The sequence below is a fragment of the Boleophthalmus pectinirostris genome, unplaced genomic scaffold, assembly GCF_026225935.1.
Source record: "Boleophthalmus pectinirostris isolate CB_2022bp ecotype Guang Dong unplaced genomic scaffold, ASM2622593v1 HiC_scaffold_21, whole genome shotgun sequence".
In the NCBI taxonomy this organism is placed as follows: Eukaryota; Metazoa; Chordata; class Actinopteri; order Gobiiformes; family Gobiidae; genus Boleophthalmus; species Boleophthalmus pectinirostris.
In genome coordinates, this window is record NW_026571175.1 from 37,000,004 (window position 1) to 37,016,370 (window position 16,367).

The 16,367-nt window shown below is 45.0% G+C and overlaps 1 protein-coding gene across 1 annotated transcript in view; it reads left to right on the forward strand.

The window, feature by feature from the left end:
- Positions 1-16,367, forward strand: part of kcnh8 (potassium voltage-gated channel, subfamily H (eag-related), member 8) — a 191,791-nt gene that overhangs the window by 102,517 nt on the left and 72,907 nt on the right. The window contains 1 exon segment of the mRNA XM_055157118.1: positions 6,459-6,663. Coding sequence (XP_055013093.1) covers positions 6,459-6,663 — 205 coding nt within the window.

The following is a 16,367-nucleotide window of genomic DNA, read 5'->3' on the forward strand; positions in this document are numbered from 1 at the left end:
CTACGGACTCACCGGGCGTCTACGAACTTGGAATCTTGTACGGGACACTTGTGAGCCCCGCACGGACGTGGCCAAAACTCGCCCGTGGAGACTCGTGCAGGTTATTGTGACTAAGACTTTAGACGGTGACTGTGTTTTTGGGGCTTAAAAACACAAAAATCTGAAACCAGTTTTAGATTTCAGATTTCACTTTAGGAGCGTTTAAAAAGAGCATATAGAGCTCTGGGTTCTGCATTACATTTAGTTTGTTTTAATTCATATTTTGTCTCTTATATTTACAGTAAGTTGTAATTGAAATTTTAAATGTAAACTTGCTGTTCACACGCTGTTTTTCTTTCTTGGAATTCTGTCATTGCTTAAGAACTTTTTACTTCAGCCTAAACCCTCGGTCCTGATCCATGGGGTCGTAGTCTATGTTTTATTTTGTTTTGTGCTGTAAAATGACTGAAAATCCTCCTCGTGCAAACCTCAGTGCTGCTCTGTGTTTGGTCTCTCATCTGTCGACTCTTTGGCTCCAGCGTCGAGATGGATCCTCCTGAGTTTGATTCATAAACACGTTGAAGCTCTCGCGCTGTGCAGAGGTCAAACAGACGTTTACTGCAAAGACTCGAGAGCTCAGAGGTTTAGTCGTTAGTGTCGGACTCATTCTCCTCATGTCTCTGAGTAAATAAAATACCAGATATGTTTTTACTGCGGAACATTTCAGTCAAAACGGTGGTGATTTTCATGTGAAGAAAGAAAGAAGAAAAGTGCAGTTTTTCTTTATTTCTTTCAGTCGATTGTGCAGCATCATGACGGCCACACGAGGACGAGAGATTCTGGGAGAGAATAAGACTTCTCCTTCTGTCTCCGTCTGTACAGAACTGGAGCTAAGTAAACTTCAGAGAGAAGAACGAGAGGCAGAAAAAACTCCTCTAAAAACACAAACTCTGCTCCTCTAAAAACACAAACTCTGCTCCTCTAAAAACACAAACTCTGCTCCTCTAAAAACACAAACTCTGCTCCTCTAAAAACACAAACTCTGCTCCTCTAAAAACAAAAACTCTGCTCCTCTAAAAACAAAAACTCTGCTCCTCTAAAAACAAAAACTCTGCTCCTCTAAAAACACAAACTCTGCTCCTCTAAAAACAAAACTCTGCTCCTCTAAAAACACAAACTCTGCTCCTCTAAAAAAAACTCTGCTCCTCTAAAAACAAAAACTCTGCTCCTCTAAAAACACAAACTCTGCTCCTCTAAAAAAAAACTCTGCTCCTCTAAAAAAAAACTCTGCTCCTCTAAAAACAAAAACTCTGCTCCTCTAAAACAAAAACTCTGCTCTCTAAAAACAAACTCTGCTCCTCTAAAAACACAAACTCTGCTCCTCTAAAACACAAACTCTGCTCCTCTAAAAAACTGCTCTAAAAACACAAACTCTGCTCCTCTAAAAACACAAACTCTGCTCCTCTAAAAACAAAAACTCTGCTCCTCTAAAAACACAAACTCTGCTCCTCTAAAAACAAAAACTGCTCCTCTAAAAACACAAACTCTGCTCCTCTAAAAACTCTGCTCCTCTAAAAACACAAACTCTGCTCCTCTAAAAACTCTGCTCCTCTAAAAACAAAAACTCTGCTCCTCTAAAAACAAAAACTCTGCTCCTCTAAAAACACAAACTCTGCTCCTCTAAAAACACAAACTCTGCTCCTCTAAAAACACAAACTCTGCTCCTCTAAAAACACAAACTCTGCTCCTCTAAAAACTCTGCTCCTCTAAAAACAAAAACTCTGCTCCTCTAAAAACAAAAACTCTGCTCCTCTAAAAACACTGCTCCTCTAAAAACACTGCTCCTCTAAAAAACAAACTCTGCTCCTCTAAAAACAAAAAACTCTGCTCCTCCTCTAAAACAAAAACTCTGCTCCTCTAAAAACAAAAACTCTGCTCCTCTAAAAACACAAACTCTGCTCCTCTAAAAACAAAAACTCTGCTCCTCTAAAAACAAAAACTCTGCTCCTCTAAAAACACTGCTCCTCTAAAAAACTCTGCTCCTCTAAAAACACTTCTTGTCTTCTCCTTCAAACACAAAGTCCAGGTTCTCCCCTCAGACAAGTGTGTGCTTCAGTCTGTAATCTGCAGAGAAAAGCTTCGTCGTCAGGTTGAGAGCTGTGACAGGCTCTGTGTGTGTGTGTGTGTGTGTGTGTGTGTGTGTGTGTGTGTGTGTGTGTGTGTGTGTGTGTGTGTGTGTGTGTGTGTGTGTGTGTGTGTCTGTGTGTTTGCGTCTTTTAGTCTCCCTCACATTTCATTTTGACGGCACCTAAATGAGACAACAGACGGATCAGTTATTACACTCCACATCTGAAACTCTCCTGTGACTGAGTCTGTGTGTGTGTGTGTGTGTGTGTGTGTGTGTGTGTGTGTGTGTGTGCATCTATGTGTGCGTCTGTCTGTCTGTGTGTATTTGTGTATGTGTGATGTATGTGTCTGCGTGCATCTCTGTGTGTGTATTTATGTGTGTACATGTGCGCGTCTGTCTGTGTGTATTTGTGTATGTGTGTGTCTCTGTGTGTATTTATGTGTGTGTGTGTGTGTATGTGTGTGTATGTGTGCGTCTATGTGTGCATCTGTCTGTATGTATGTATATGTGCACGTGTCTATTAGGGCTGAGTATCATTAAGAAGTTGCCGATACGATACATACCTCGATACGGTGCACTTTCGATTTGATATATTTCAAATCGATTCGATACAGTTCAATAAAAAAATAAAGGCTAAATCGTGGCTGTGATACTAAAGTGTTTGTTAAATCACTTCTTCTTGTGCAAAGTTCATATGAAACACTTTAAACATTTTAATCCTCAAAACAGTAAAAATGTCAAATGTGTCGCATAAATGAGTTTCCTTTCACTCCACAAGCGACAAAACTGTAGCTGTAACAAAATAATTTTAGTAAAACACACGTAAAAATCCTCTTGGTGAAATATCGATACAGCAGCCCACGATATCGATATTGTGTCATCACATTAAACAATACGATATATCGATATTCCGATATTTTTGCACACCCCTAGTGTCTATGTGTGTATATGTGTATTTGTGTGTCTGTGTGTGTGTATATATGTGTGTGTGTGTGTGTGTGTGTTTGTCTGTGTGTGTGTCTGTGTGTGTGTGTGTGTCTGTGTGTGTATATATGTGTGTGTGTGTCTGTGTGTGTGTGTGTGTCTGTGTGTGTATATATGTGTGTGTGTATATATGTGTATGTGTCTGTGTGTATATATATGTGTGTGTGTATATATGTGTGTGTGTGTGTGTCTGTGTGTGTGTGTGTTTTGTATCTGAGTTTCTCCTGTGTCCTTGTGTTTTGTGCGTTGCCATAGAAACACAAAATGAAGCCGCTGCAAAGAATCAGAACAATCAGAAGTGAGTTGTGTGTAGTTGTGTGGACGTGTGTGTAGTTGTGTGGACGTGTGTGTAGTTGTGTGGACGTGTGTGTAGTTGTGTGTCGTTGTGTGTAGTTGTGTGTCGTTGTGTGTAGTTGTGTGGACGTGTGTGTAGTTGTGTGTAGTTGTGTGTCGTTGTGTGTAGTTGTGTGGACGTGTGTGTAGTTGTGTGTAGTTGTGTGGACGTGTGTGTATTTGTGTGTGTGTATAGTGTGTGTGTAGTTGTGTGTCGTTGTGTGTAGTTGTGTGTCGTTGTGTGTGTGTGTAGTTGTGTGGACGTGTGTGTAGTGTGTGTGTGTGTTGTGTGTGTGTGTAGTTGTGTGTCGTTGTGTGTAGTTGTGTGGACGTGTGTGTGTGTGTGTGTGTGTAGTTGTGTGGACGTGTGTGTGTGTGTACGTTGTGTGTAGTTGTGTGGACGTGTGTGTAGTTGTGTGGACGTGTGTGTAGTGTGTGTGTGTGTGTCGTTGTGTGTAGTTGTGTGGACGTGTGTGTAGTTGTGTGGACGTGTGTGTAGTGTGTGTGTGTGTCGTGTGTGTGTGTGTGTAGTTGTGTGGACGTGTGTGTAGTTGTGTGTCGTTGTGTGTAGTTGTGTGTGTGTGTGTGTGTGTAGTTGTGTGTCGTTGTGTGTAGTTGTGTGGACGTGTGTGTAGTTGTGTGGACGTGTGTGTAGTTGTGTGGACGTGTGTGTAGTTGTGTGACGTGTGTGTGTGTAGTTGTGTGGACGTGTGTGTAGTTGTGTGTCGTTGTGTGTAGTTGTGTGGACGTGTGTGTGTGTAGTGTGTGTGTGTGACGTGTGTGTAGTGTAGTGTGTGGACGTGTGTGTAGTTGTGTGGACGTGTGTGCAGTTGTGTGTCGTGTGTGTGTGTGTAGTGTGTGTCGTTGTGTGTGTGTGTGTGTAGTGTGTGTGTGTCGTTGTGTGTAGTTGTGTGGACGTGTGTGCAGTTGTGTCGTGTGTGTGTAGTTGTGTGTCATTCGTGTGGAGGGTCACATCTGCTCCATCTGTTTCAAAAAAAAAAAAAAGTCTATGTGATATTTGTATTTAAAATCCCAAACTCAGGACCCGTGTGTTTGTCATTAGACTTGAGGAAACATGTTCAAATCTAATCTCACTTTTACTACAGGTGCAACGATCTCCAAGACTCACGATACGATACCGTCACGTTTGAACCTCACGATACGATATTTATTACGATGTCGTGGGAAAGCTCACGATTAGAGATGTGACAAAATCCAAATCTCTTACGATATTTTCACAATAAACATGTCACGGTACGATATTTATTGCGATATTTTGAGGCTAAAACTGTGAATATGCTTCTTTTTTCCTCTTAAAATGTCTTGATTTAAGACTTAATCCAAAGAACTAAGAGTTAAACGTGTTAGAACTGTTATTTCTTCTTGTCGTCTGCACTGAAATGGAGCAAAGGATCATGGTCTATGTAGTTCTCTTTGTGTTTTTTTTTTTTTTTTTTAGCTGTTGCTGCACAATAACTCTTCATTTAAACAAAGAGACTTGTTATTCGATATATTGTGATGGTCCACGATATTATTGTGAGAATTTACGATATCATGATATTTTGGTTATTTCGGTAATTTTTATTGAAAACAGCTTCAGGTTCAAACCAACTGCACTTCAGGGTTAATGGAGATTTATTCTGAATTTAAAAAAAAACTTGGACATGATGGCACTTTTACTTACGTTATCATTTGTTTTGGTGTTTTGGTTCAGAACATTCTCCAATCAGAACGCAGAATGAGCCTCACGTGACTCTGTCGTTTGGGTTGCTGGTTCGATGCTGAAATCCAGGAGGAAATATCTGTAACGCAGATATAGAGCCGACCAATCACAGCTCTTATTTTCTGCGTCGCTTATTCTGCGTTGTTTTGAAATTTCTCTGGTGCACATCAGTTGACGTAGACACTGTGTAGACCACAGGTGTCAAACATACGGCCCGGGGGCCAGATCTGGCCCTCCAAGACCTTTAATCTGGCCCTCAGCTGATTTTCTACTAAAATATTGTATTTATATTTTCTATTAAAATCGTGCTAATTTTGTGTGGTGTTTATCACAGCAGCGTCTCCAGCGTCTCTGTACGTGGCCCCTCCCACCAGAGCAGCACAAATGAAGACTTGTCTCTTTCCAAACGCTCTTAAAGGACGATCGTTTTGACTGTTGACCGTGACACCCTCATCAGAAAAATGTCCAACATGAGAAAAGTGGAGTCGAGTGCAGGATTTTACAACAAAAATGGACTTATTCCTGTTTACAGACAAGTTCATGTTAAAACTTTGTGTTGAAATTACATTTTTTTTTAAGTTTCAGGTTGTTCATAATATTATAATATTTTGTAAAACAAAGAAGTTCATCAGTGAAAAAAGATTTCTGTAATAGATTTGTGTTTCCCTGCAAAAATATTTGAACTTATTGTTATTTTTGGGGTTTATATGACATGAGTTTTCTGATCCGGACACTTTAGGATCAAAGTCGTTTGGACACGACCCCTGGACCAAAATGAGTTTGACTCTCCTGGTGTAGACGGTTCACGTCGACGTCCACTCTCTGCACAATTAAGATATTATTTTTCATCACATCATCCGCCCGACTCGCCTGACAGTGGACTCCACGCAGCTCTACTGTTCACCTGCTCCGGCTCCTCTTAGACAACACACACCTGCTTCTCCATCAGATCCTTCATTTACTCTCTCTTCTTTCTTCTCTGGTCTCTTCAAGTGTCCATGTTCCACCTCCTGAAGACCATGCCTCTGCTCCAGACTTTCATGTCTCTCTCAGATCCTTGTGTTCCTCTTCATTCACTCTCTCTTCTCTTTTTTTCTCCAGGTGTCCGTGGTCCACCTCCTGAAAACCGTGCTTTTGCTCCACACCTTCATGTCTCAGATCCTTGTGTTCCTCTTCATACATTGTCTCTTCTTGTTTCTCCAGGAGTCTGTGGTGCATCTCCTGAAGACCATGCCTCTTCTCCACACCTTCATGTCTCTCTCAGATCTTTGTGTTCCTCTTCATTCACTCTCTCTTCTTTTGTTTCTCCAGGTGTCCGTGGTGCACCTCCTGAAGACCGTGCGCCTGCTGCGTCTCCTGCGCCTCCTGCAGAAGATGGACCGTTACTCGCAGCACAGCACGGTGGTCCTGACGCTGCTCATGTCCATGTTCGCGCTGCTCGCTCACTGGATGGCCTGCATCTGGTACATCATCGGCAAAATGGAGATGGAGGCCAACGCGTACAACTGGGACATCGGTGAGTGATGACGCCGCGCTCGCTGTGAGGAGCACCCGGGGCCACGCGTCACATCAGGCTGTAATTAACCGAGAAAGTGATCAAGCTTTAATGAATCTGTTCCAAAAACGCCCAGGAGCCTGAGTGAGGCAGACGGAGAGAAGGTTCAGCTCAGTTCAGTTCAGTTTTACAGTGTCAGTCTGGGATTTTTGAGTTGGTTTTGAAAATGATTTTTAAATTTCAAAAGCTTTGTACATTTATGAGCATCATATAGACCAGGGCTGCTCTACTTACAAAGTCTCCGTTCAGTCTGCAGGCTTTAACGCTCAATTCCGATTTTTTTTGTGAAATCCGATGTTTTTTCGAGGTCGTTCACATTTCCAGTTAAATGTGACTTGTATGTGACTCCAGTGTGAACATTAAACGGTCCAAAAGTGTCCCACATGTGACACTGGAGACACGACGACGTCAACCGCAGCGAGCGTCTCTGTGTTTACACAAGTTGAACAAACATGGACGCAGCATCGAGCACCTGGAGATTTTAAAGTTCCTCTCGTACCGGAGCCACAACATGAACAACTGACTTGTTTTAAGGAGGAGATTGAGAAGGAGAAGGACCAGGTTTTTGGTGGTGGTGTTTTGTGGTGAGTGGAGATGTGCTTCACTTCAGTCACATGGATCATTAACAATTTTCGCCTACTTCAGTGCAGAATAGTGACGTTTGTGGTTTGTTGATAACGTGTAGGTGGGTGAATGCACTTTGGCCGTTCAGACTGAAGTCACATGTCAAAAGATCAGATATGGATCAGTTTCAGGAGCACAGATCCATGTCCTGGGTCATGTTTGAAAAAATCGGATCTGTGTGGTTCAGACTGACATTAAAAAATCTGATACAGGAACATAGAAGCCAAAAAATTGGATTTGGGTCACTTCAGGTGCAGACTGAACGCAGCCAAAATGGCCAAGTCAAAATGATCTACACTATCGTTTAAAAGTTTGGGGTCACTTAGAAATGTCCTTATTTTTGAAAGAAAAGCAGTGTTTTTTTCAATGAAGAACTTTAAACTAATCAGAAATACACTTTATACATCACTAATGTGGTAAATGATTATTTCTATCTGCAAATGTCTGGTTTTTGATGCAATATCTACAGAGGTGTAAAGAGGCCCACTTCCAAAAACTGTGACTCCAGTGTTTTAATGGTACAATGTGTTTGTTCATTGCGTCAGAAGGCTAAAGGATGATTAGAAAACCCTTGTGCATCATGTTAGAACATTTGTGGGGTCAATTAAACGCTCAAAATGGCCAGAAAAAGAAGAACTTTCATGTGAAACTCAACAGTCTATTTTTGTTCTTAGAAATTAAAGTTATTCCATGTGAGAAATTGCCAAGAAACTGAAGTTTTCCTACAGCACAAAAATGCTCTAAGCAGAGTGTTGAACGGTAGTGTATTTGGAAGTTCAGACGGCGTTTCTAACCAGACACATGTTCATTTTCTTTGTAAATGAAACTAAACTGAGCGTGGAGGAGTTTGTAGCTGGGCGTTGGTGAATTTGTCGCAACTGTTACTAAAGAAAGAATTCGGGAGCTTAAGGACGTTTTGTGAATCTGGGGCAGAGTCTCTCAGCTTCTTTTTAACATGGACATTTTTTAAAGAAATGGTTCATGAATGAGGCCAGTTGTCTTTGTGTGTGTTTAATTTTCTGAGCTCTAACCTCAGCCTGGACTGGGACGACAGGTGCTGACAGGTGCTGACAGGTGCATCAGCGCTACAGCCTGGGCCGTCTCTGCGGTGAGGGTTAATGTTTTATTTATTTAATGAGACCGACTCCGTGCACAGTAAAGAATGGGGCAGTTTTGGCTCCTTTTCCCGCCTCCACATCATAACAGAATATTTTAAATGCCCCCACTGTGGGGAAGCTGGCCCAAGTGGTCAACATGAGAGTCCAGTGCAAAGTTGTCCTTCACCAAACCAAATTCTTTATTGGATCCTTCCAAGTCGTGGGCAAAATTATATACATATTTACAAAAAAGAACTGTGCTTAACTAAACAAAAGCAACCGAAAATAACGCAACAAAAGAAAATACCCACAGGCACCTGGCTGCACTGATGGTGACGTCCTACTGATTAAACTGCCTCTACTTATATACCCCCCAGAGAGGAAGCCCCTCCCCCTGGGTTCACACCAACTTACGGGGAAAACTGTAGCAATTTCCTTTCCTTACTGGTGCTGCCTTAATTTTCTGAAGCCTAATCCCCCTTTTAAACTGAACAGTGTCCAACTTATCTAGATACACTGAAACCAAAATTCTAATAACCCATTTGATAAAACAAAGAACCATTTCCGAGGCTTCCCTCCACATGGTCTGGGCCAACACCTCCCCCTGAGCCTAGAAATATGGCTGCCAAAGGACACGCCCCCTCTTTTGTTCCCAGACCATGTGGAGTCACAGGTAAAGGTGGTAAGTTTAAACAAAAATGAAGGGATATAACCAAATAAAATGAATTTAAAGTAACTGTGTGAATGTGATCAATTAAACAAAGACTAAATAAAACAAACCCGGGATAGTTATTATTTAGCTGTTTAGTTGATATAGATGTAACTGAACTAAGGTAAAAATGGGGACAAAGGCCGTCTTTGTCACACCCACCCTCGTCTTTTTAAAGGTAAATCAATGTTGGTTTCACAACGCCCCCCCCCCTGCCGCTCCCCGTGAAGCCCACAGAGTGGAAGAGATACTCACCAGACGATCACAAAGAACGCAGACGCCAACCGACACTTCAGACCACCTACACCTGACTCCTCCCACATACACCTGACCCACGTAGCCCCCGTACAAACCCTCCACTACAATCTTGCCAAGAGACGATGACTTGAATTTAAAAAAGAAAGTTTGATCATGATTTGAGTACCGTGTTTTACGGACAATTAGTCGCTCTGGATTATAAGACGCACTGTCATTAAATGTTCTATTTTCAAACTTTTTTCCACAAATAAACCACACTGGACTTTAAATGAAACCCAACAGTGTGATGGGTGAGTGGTTTTGTTTGTTTGTTCGTTCACGGTGACTCTGGGCTTTGTTCAGTTGTGGCGTGTAGGGAGGGTGTGTCTGGGACCAGCGGATTGTCGGCGTGTTCACAGTGACTCAGTTGTTCAGTCGTGTCTAGAAGTGGCACGTTGCACTTGCTTTTTCATTCCGTTCCTCGTCGGCGTGGAGTGATGAGTGTGTCTGTGTGTCTGTGTGTGTGTTTCGCTGTGCGGTCGCTGTCTGCTCCGTGTGTGTCTTTGTGTGTTTGTAGTTTACTGAAGTCGTGCTGGGACACCCGAGTGGATTCATGTATGGGGCGCTCTGGATTGCGGCGCGCGGTCGTTTTTTGATGCGGTTACAGGCTTAAGAGCGCGACTAATAGCCCGGAAAATACGGTAAATTCCATCCATCCATTTTCGTCCGCTTATCCGGGGCCGGGTCGCGGGGGCAGCAGCCTAAGCAGGGACGGTCAATTTCACTTGACAAAAATGTTCTTAACTTAAAATATGAAAACTTAAGATCGTCAAAACAACAACTCTTTGCATTTAAAATAAGAAACAAAATTGAATGTTGCTTGAATTACGGGGAAAAAAACCAACCTCTGATTCCGTTGGTAAATATTCTTTTTTTCTTTTTAAGTTGAATCTGAAAAGTATCCTCATGAGCTCTGGGTAATGACCGAAAAGACGAGATCGACGATACAAACGACACAAATGAGTTTCCTCCGCAGGGCGTCCGGGCGTCTCCCTTAGAGACAGAGTGAGGAGCTCGGAGTAGAGACGCTGCTCCTCCACGTGGAGAGGATCAGATGCCTCCTGGATGTCTTCCTTGTAAATGAGGAGGCCACAGGGAGAACCCGGGACACGCTGGAGGGACTGTGTCTCTGGACTGGCCTGGGAGCACCTCGGGGTCCCTCTAGAGGAGCTTGAGGAAGTCTGGAAGTCCCTGCTCGGACTGATGCCCCCGCGACCCGGATAAAGCGGAAGAAAATGAATGGATGGAAGTTTAATCTACTCAAATAAAGTGAGATGTTCTTAATTAAAGCCATTTTAACTTGTCTAGATATTTCTTTCTGCCGTGTATCATAACAAACCAACTCAGCTTTATTAATACCTCACAGCTCCCCCCCGGTGCCTCCTCCTCCTCCTCCTCGTCCTCCTCCTCGTCTCCTCCTCCTCCTCCTCCTCGTCCTCCTCGTCCTCGCCTCCTCCTCTCCTCGTCCTCCTCCTCTCCTCCTCCTCCTCGTCCTCCTCCTCTCCTCCCTCCCTCTCCTCCGTCCTCCTCTCCTCTCCTCCTCCTCCTCCTCGTCCTCGTCCTCCTCCTCCTCCTCCTCGTCCTCGCTCCTCCTCCTCCTCCTCCTCGTCCTCCTCCTCTTCCTCCTCCTCCTCCTCCTCCTCCTCCTCCTCCTCCTCGTCCTCCTCCTCCTCCTCCTCCTCCTCTCCCGTCCTCCTCCTCCTCGTCCTCCTCCTCGTTCTCCTCCTCCTCCTCCTCCTCGTCCTCCTCCTCCTCGTCCTCCTCCTCCTCCTCCTCCTCGTCCTCCTCCTCCTCGTCCTCCTCGTCCTCCTCCTCCTCCTCCTCCTCCTCCTCCTCCTCCTCCTCATCCTCCTCCTCGTCCTCCTCCTCCTCCTCCTCCTCGTCCTCGTCCTTCGTCTGCGTTGCTCCACAGCTCCAGGGGCTCAGATAAACTCAGGTATTTCTCCTCATTATTCAGCCCCGTGACAGAAGATCGATGCAGCGCTCCATGTGTTTCCTATAATACTATAATACTCTCACTATAATACTCTCACTATAATACTCTCACTATAATACTCTCACTATAATACTCTCTCTATAATACTCTCACTATAATACTCTCACTCTCACTATAATACTCTCACTATAATACTCTCACTATAATACTCTCACTATAATACTCTCACTATAATACTCTCACTATAATACTCTCACTATAATACTCTCACTATAATACTCTCACCTGGACTGAGACGGACTGAGATAGTTTGAGTTGGACTGAGATGGTCTGAGATGATCTGAAATGGTCTGAGACGGACTGAGATGGTCTGAGATGGTCTGAGACAGTTTGAAACGGTTTGAGATGGTCTGAGATGGTGTGAGACGGACTGAGATGGTCTGAGATGGCTGAGACGGTCTGAGACGGACTGAGATGTCTGAGAGATGGTCTGAGACGGTCTGAGACGGACTGAGATGGTCTGAGATGGTCTGAAATGGTCTGAGATGGACTGAGACGGACTGAGACGGTCTGAGACAGTTTGAAACGGTCTGAGACGGACTGACATGGTCTGAGATGGTCTGAGATGGTCTGAGATGGTCTGAAATGGTCTGAGATGGTCTGAGATGGTCTAAGATGGTCTGAAGTGGTCTGAGATGGTCTGAGACGGACTGAGATAGTTTGAGTTGGACTGAGATGGTCTGAGATGATCTGAAATGGTCTGAGACGGACTGAGACGGTCTGAGATGGACTGAGATGGTCTGAGACAGTTTGAAATGGTTTGAGATGGTCTGAGATGGTCTGAGATGGTCTAAGATGGTCTGAAGTGGTCTGAGATGTTCTGAGACGTGTGCTCCCAGGAGAGTTTCCATTAAATAATTCAGAATAAAGAAATAATGAGGCCGGTGACAGGAAATATTGATGGTGAAATGAAATGATAAAATATTGATTATGAAAAACCGCGGCACAAAAACAGCTGTAATTATTTATAATGATGTTTTTTCTTGGGACTAAAACACTAAACACTAAACCAGGAGTTAAAGCGGACGGACACATTATGCAAAATCGACTTTTTCGAGCTTTTAACCATGTTCCCTGCTCACTGACCCTGTGGAGTCGTGTTTCGAGTGATTCACACATGAGTCATTCTCCCCCGTTTTACTCGCCCACTGTGACGTCCGCACTTCTTCTCCAGTGTGATGTTCTTCATGGGTGATACTCGTACGTTTGGGCAAAGTTATAAAAACTCTTACAGATTGGGACCAGGGTCAAACAGGACATATGTGTTCTGATATTTCTCTTGGACTCAAACAACTTTGCATTGAAGGTGTTGATTTTTGTGATTCAAAGTGCAGTAACAGATTTTTGAGACGTTCTTAATCCGTGTGTCATTCGTTCATTCGTTTTTCAATATAAAATCAAGAAAGGAAGAAGAAGAAGAATGGAAAAAACGGATAACGGCCGTTTTCCGTTTACGTGACTTACGTGACTGCGATGCCGGATTTTTGCACCGCGTACGGACTGAACCAGGACTGAGCCAGGTCCGGGACCAGACCAGGACCAGAGCGAGATCAGACCAGACAGAGACCAGTGTGGGACCAGGGCAGACTCCAAGCTTTGACTCCGAGCCTCCGCGGGGTCCGACCCTCAGCTTAGAGCTCCGGCCCTGCTGTGGGCTCTAAGCCTCCGGTCTGGTCCCAGCCTGATCTGGTCTCAGTCCCGGTCTGGTCCTGGTGTGGTCCCGGTCTGGTCTCCAATCTCGGTCTGGTCCCGCTCTGGTCCCGGACCTGGATCAGTCCTGGTTCAGTCCGTTTGCGGTGCAAAAGTCCGACATCGCAGTCACGGAAGTCACGTAAACAGGAAAAAGGTTATCAGTTTTTTCCATTCTTCATTTTTTTCTTTCGTTTTTTTATTTTTTTATTTTGGTTTTGGAGACAAATAACGAAGAAAACTGTTTTTCTGTTTTCTTATTTTTGGTTTTATATTGAAAAACGAATGAACGAATGATACACGGATTCTTCTTTACTAAATTATTGCTTCCCAAAATCTGTTAAGGCCCCGTTCACACTAGTGTGTATGTGAGTGGTGTTGTGTGTACAGTGTTGGTTCACACTAGTGTGTATGTGAGTGGTGTTGTGTGTACAGTGTTGGTTCACACTAGTGAGTGTGTGGTGTGTGTGGTTACTGTGTATGTGAGTGTGTGTGTGTAGTGTCACACTGTGTAGTGTTGTTCACACTAGTGTGTATGTGAGTGGTGTTGTTGTGTACAGTGTTGGTTCACACTAGTGTGTATGTGAGTGGTGTTGTTGTGTGTACAGTGTTGGTTCACACTAGTGTGTATGTGAGTGTGTTGTTGTGTGTACAGTGTTGGTTCACACTAGTGTGTATGTGTGTGTGTTGTGTGTACAGTGTTGGTTCACACTAGTGTGTATGTGAGTGTTGTTGTGTGTACAGTGTTGGTTCACACTAGTGTGTATGTGAGTGGTGTTGTTGTGTGTACAGTGTTGGTTCACACTAGTGTGTATGTGAGTGGTGTTGTTGGAGTTCATGTTGGTCCAGATGTGATGGGGACTGTGGGACTCCTGAAAACTCTGATCCTCTGATGTAGGAGCTGGAGTCTCGTCCTGATTGGACACTGTGTCACTGTGTCACTGTGTCACTGTGTCACTGTGTCACTGTGTCACTGTGTCACTGTGTCACTGTGTCACTGTGACTCGCTCCTTCTGATTCTCTGGGTTTGTGACGTCGTCATGTGACGATGTTGTGGAAAACAGTTTAAACAAACCAGAGACAAACGAGAAACAGCTGAGATACAAATACTGTCCATGAAAAGACTTTTTTTTACTCTCATCATTTTCCTCGGTTCAAAATCAGCTGCTGTAACTTTCTAGTGTTTCAGTCGGTTTCTCGTTAAAAGTTGAAGTTTAGTTCTATGTGTCTGTGTGTACGACCTGCACACGTATAATGTGTGAAAAGTTTCACATGAACCAACAACACGACACAAACACAGAACAGACTGAGCATCAGCAGAACACCCCTCTGTCACAGAGAGAACACCCCTCTGACACAGAGAGAACACCCCTCTGTCACAGAGAGAACACCCCTCTGTCACAGAGAGAACACCCCTCTGACACACAGAGAGAACACCCCTCTGTCACAGAGAGAAACCCCTCTGTCACACAGAGAACACCCTCTGTCACAGAGAGAACACCCCTCTGAGAGAACACCCCCTCTGTCACAGAGAGAACACCCCTCTGTCACAGAGAGAACACCCCTCTGTCACAGAGAGAAACACCCCTCTGTCACACAGAGAGAACACCCTCTGTCACAGAGAGAACACCCCTCTGTCACACAGAGAGAACACCCCTCTGACACAGAGAGAACACCCCTCTGACACAGAGAGAACACCCCTCTGTCACAGAGAGAACACCCCTCTGTAGAACACCCTCTGTCACAGAGAGAACACCCCTCTGACACAGAGAGAACACCCCTCTGACACAGAGAGAAACACCCTCTGTCACAGAGAGAACACCCCTCTGTCACAGAGAGAACACCCCTCTGACACAGAGAGAACACCCCTCACAGAGAGAACACCCTCTGACAGAGAGAACACCCCTCTGTCACAGAGAGAACACCCCTCTGACACACAGAGACACCCCTCTGTCAGAGAGAACACCCTCTGTCACAGAGAGAACACCCCTCTGAACAGAGAGAACACCCCTCTGTCACACAGAGAGAACACCCCTCTGACACAGAGAGAACACCCCTCTGTCACAGAGAACACCCCTCTCACAAGAGAGAACACCCTCTGACACAGAGAGAACACCCCTCTGTCACACAGAGAGAACACCCCTCTGACACAGAGAGAACACCCCTCTGTCACAGAGAGAACACCCTCTGTCACAGAGAGAAACACCCTCTGACACAGAGAGAACACCCCTCTGTCACACAGAGAGAACACCCCTCTGTCACAGAGAGAACACCCCTCTGACACAGAGAGAACACCCCTCTGTCACAGAGAGAACACCCCTCTGACACAGAGAGAACACCCCTCTGTCACAGAGAGAACACCCCTCTGACACACAGAGAGAACACCCCTCTGACACAGAGAGAACACCCCTCTGTCACAGAGAGAACACCCCTCTGTCACAGAGAGAACACCCCTCTGACACAGAGAGAACACCCCTCTGTCACAGAGAGAACACCCCTCTGACACAGAGAGAACCCCTCTGACACCCTCTGTCACAGAGAGAACACCCCTCTGTCACAGAGAGAACACCCCTCTGACACAGAGAGAACACCCCTCTGACACAGAGAGAACACCCCTCTGTCACAGAGAGAACACCCCTCTGTCACAGAGAGAACACCCCTCTCACAGAGAGAACACCCTCTGACACAGAGAGAACACCCCTCTGTCACACAGAGAGAACACCCCTCTGTGAAACACCCCTGTCACAGAGAGAACACCCCTCTGACACAGAGAGAACACCCCTCTGTCACAGAGAGAGAACACCCCTCTGACACAGAGAGAACACCCCTCAGAGAGTCACACAGAGAGAACACCCCTCTGTCACAGAGAGAGAGAACACCCCTCTGACACAGAGAGAACACCCCTCTGACACAGAGAGAACACCCCTCTGTCACACAGAGAGAACACCCCTCTGACACAGAGAGAGAACACCCCTCTGACACAGAGAGAACACCCCTCTGTCACAGAGAGAACACCCCTCTGACACAGAGAGAACACCCCTCTGTCACAGAGAGACACCCCTCTGTCACAAGAGAAACACCCCTCTGGAGAGAACACCCCTCTGTCACAGAGAGAACACCCCTCTGTCACAGAGAGAACACCCCTCTGTCACACAGAGAGAACACCCCTCTCACAGACACAGAGAGAACACCCCTCTGTCACAGAGAGAACACCCCTCTGTCACAGAGAGAGAACACCCCTCTGACACAGAGA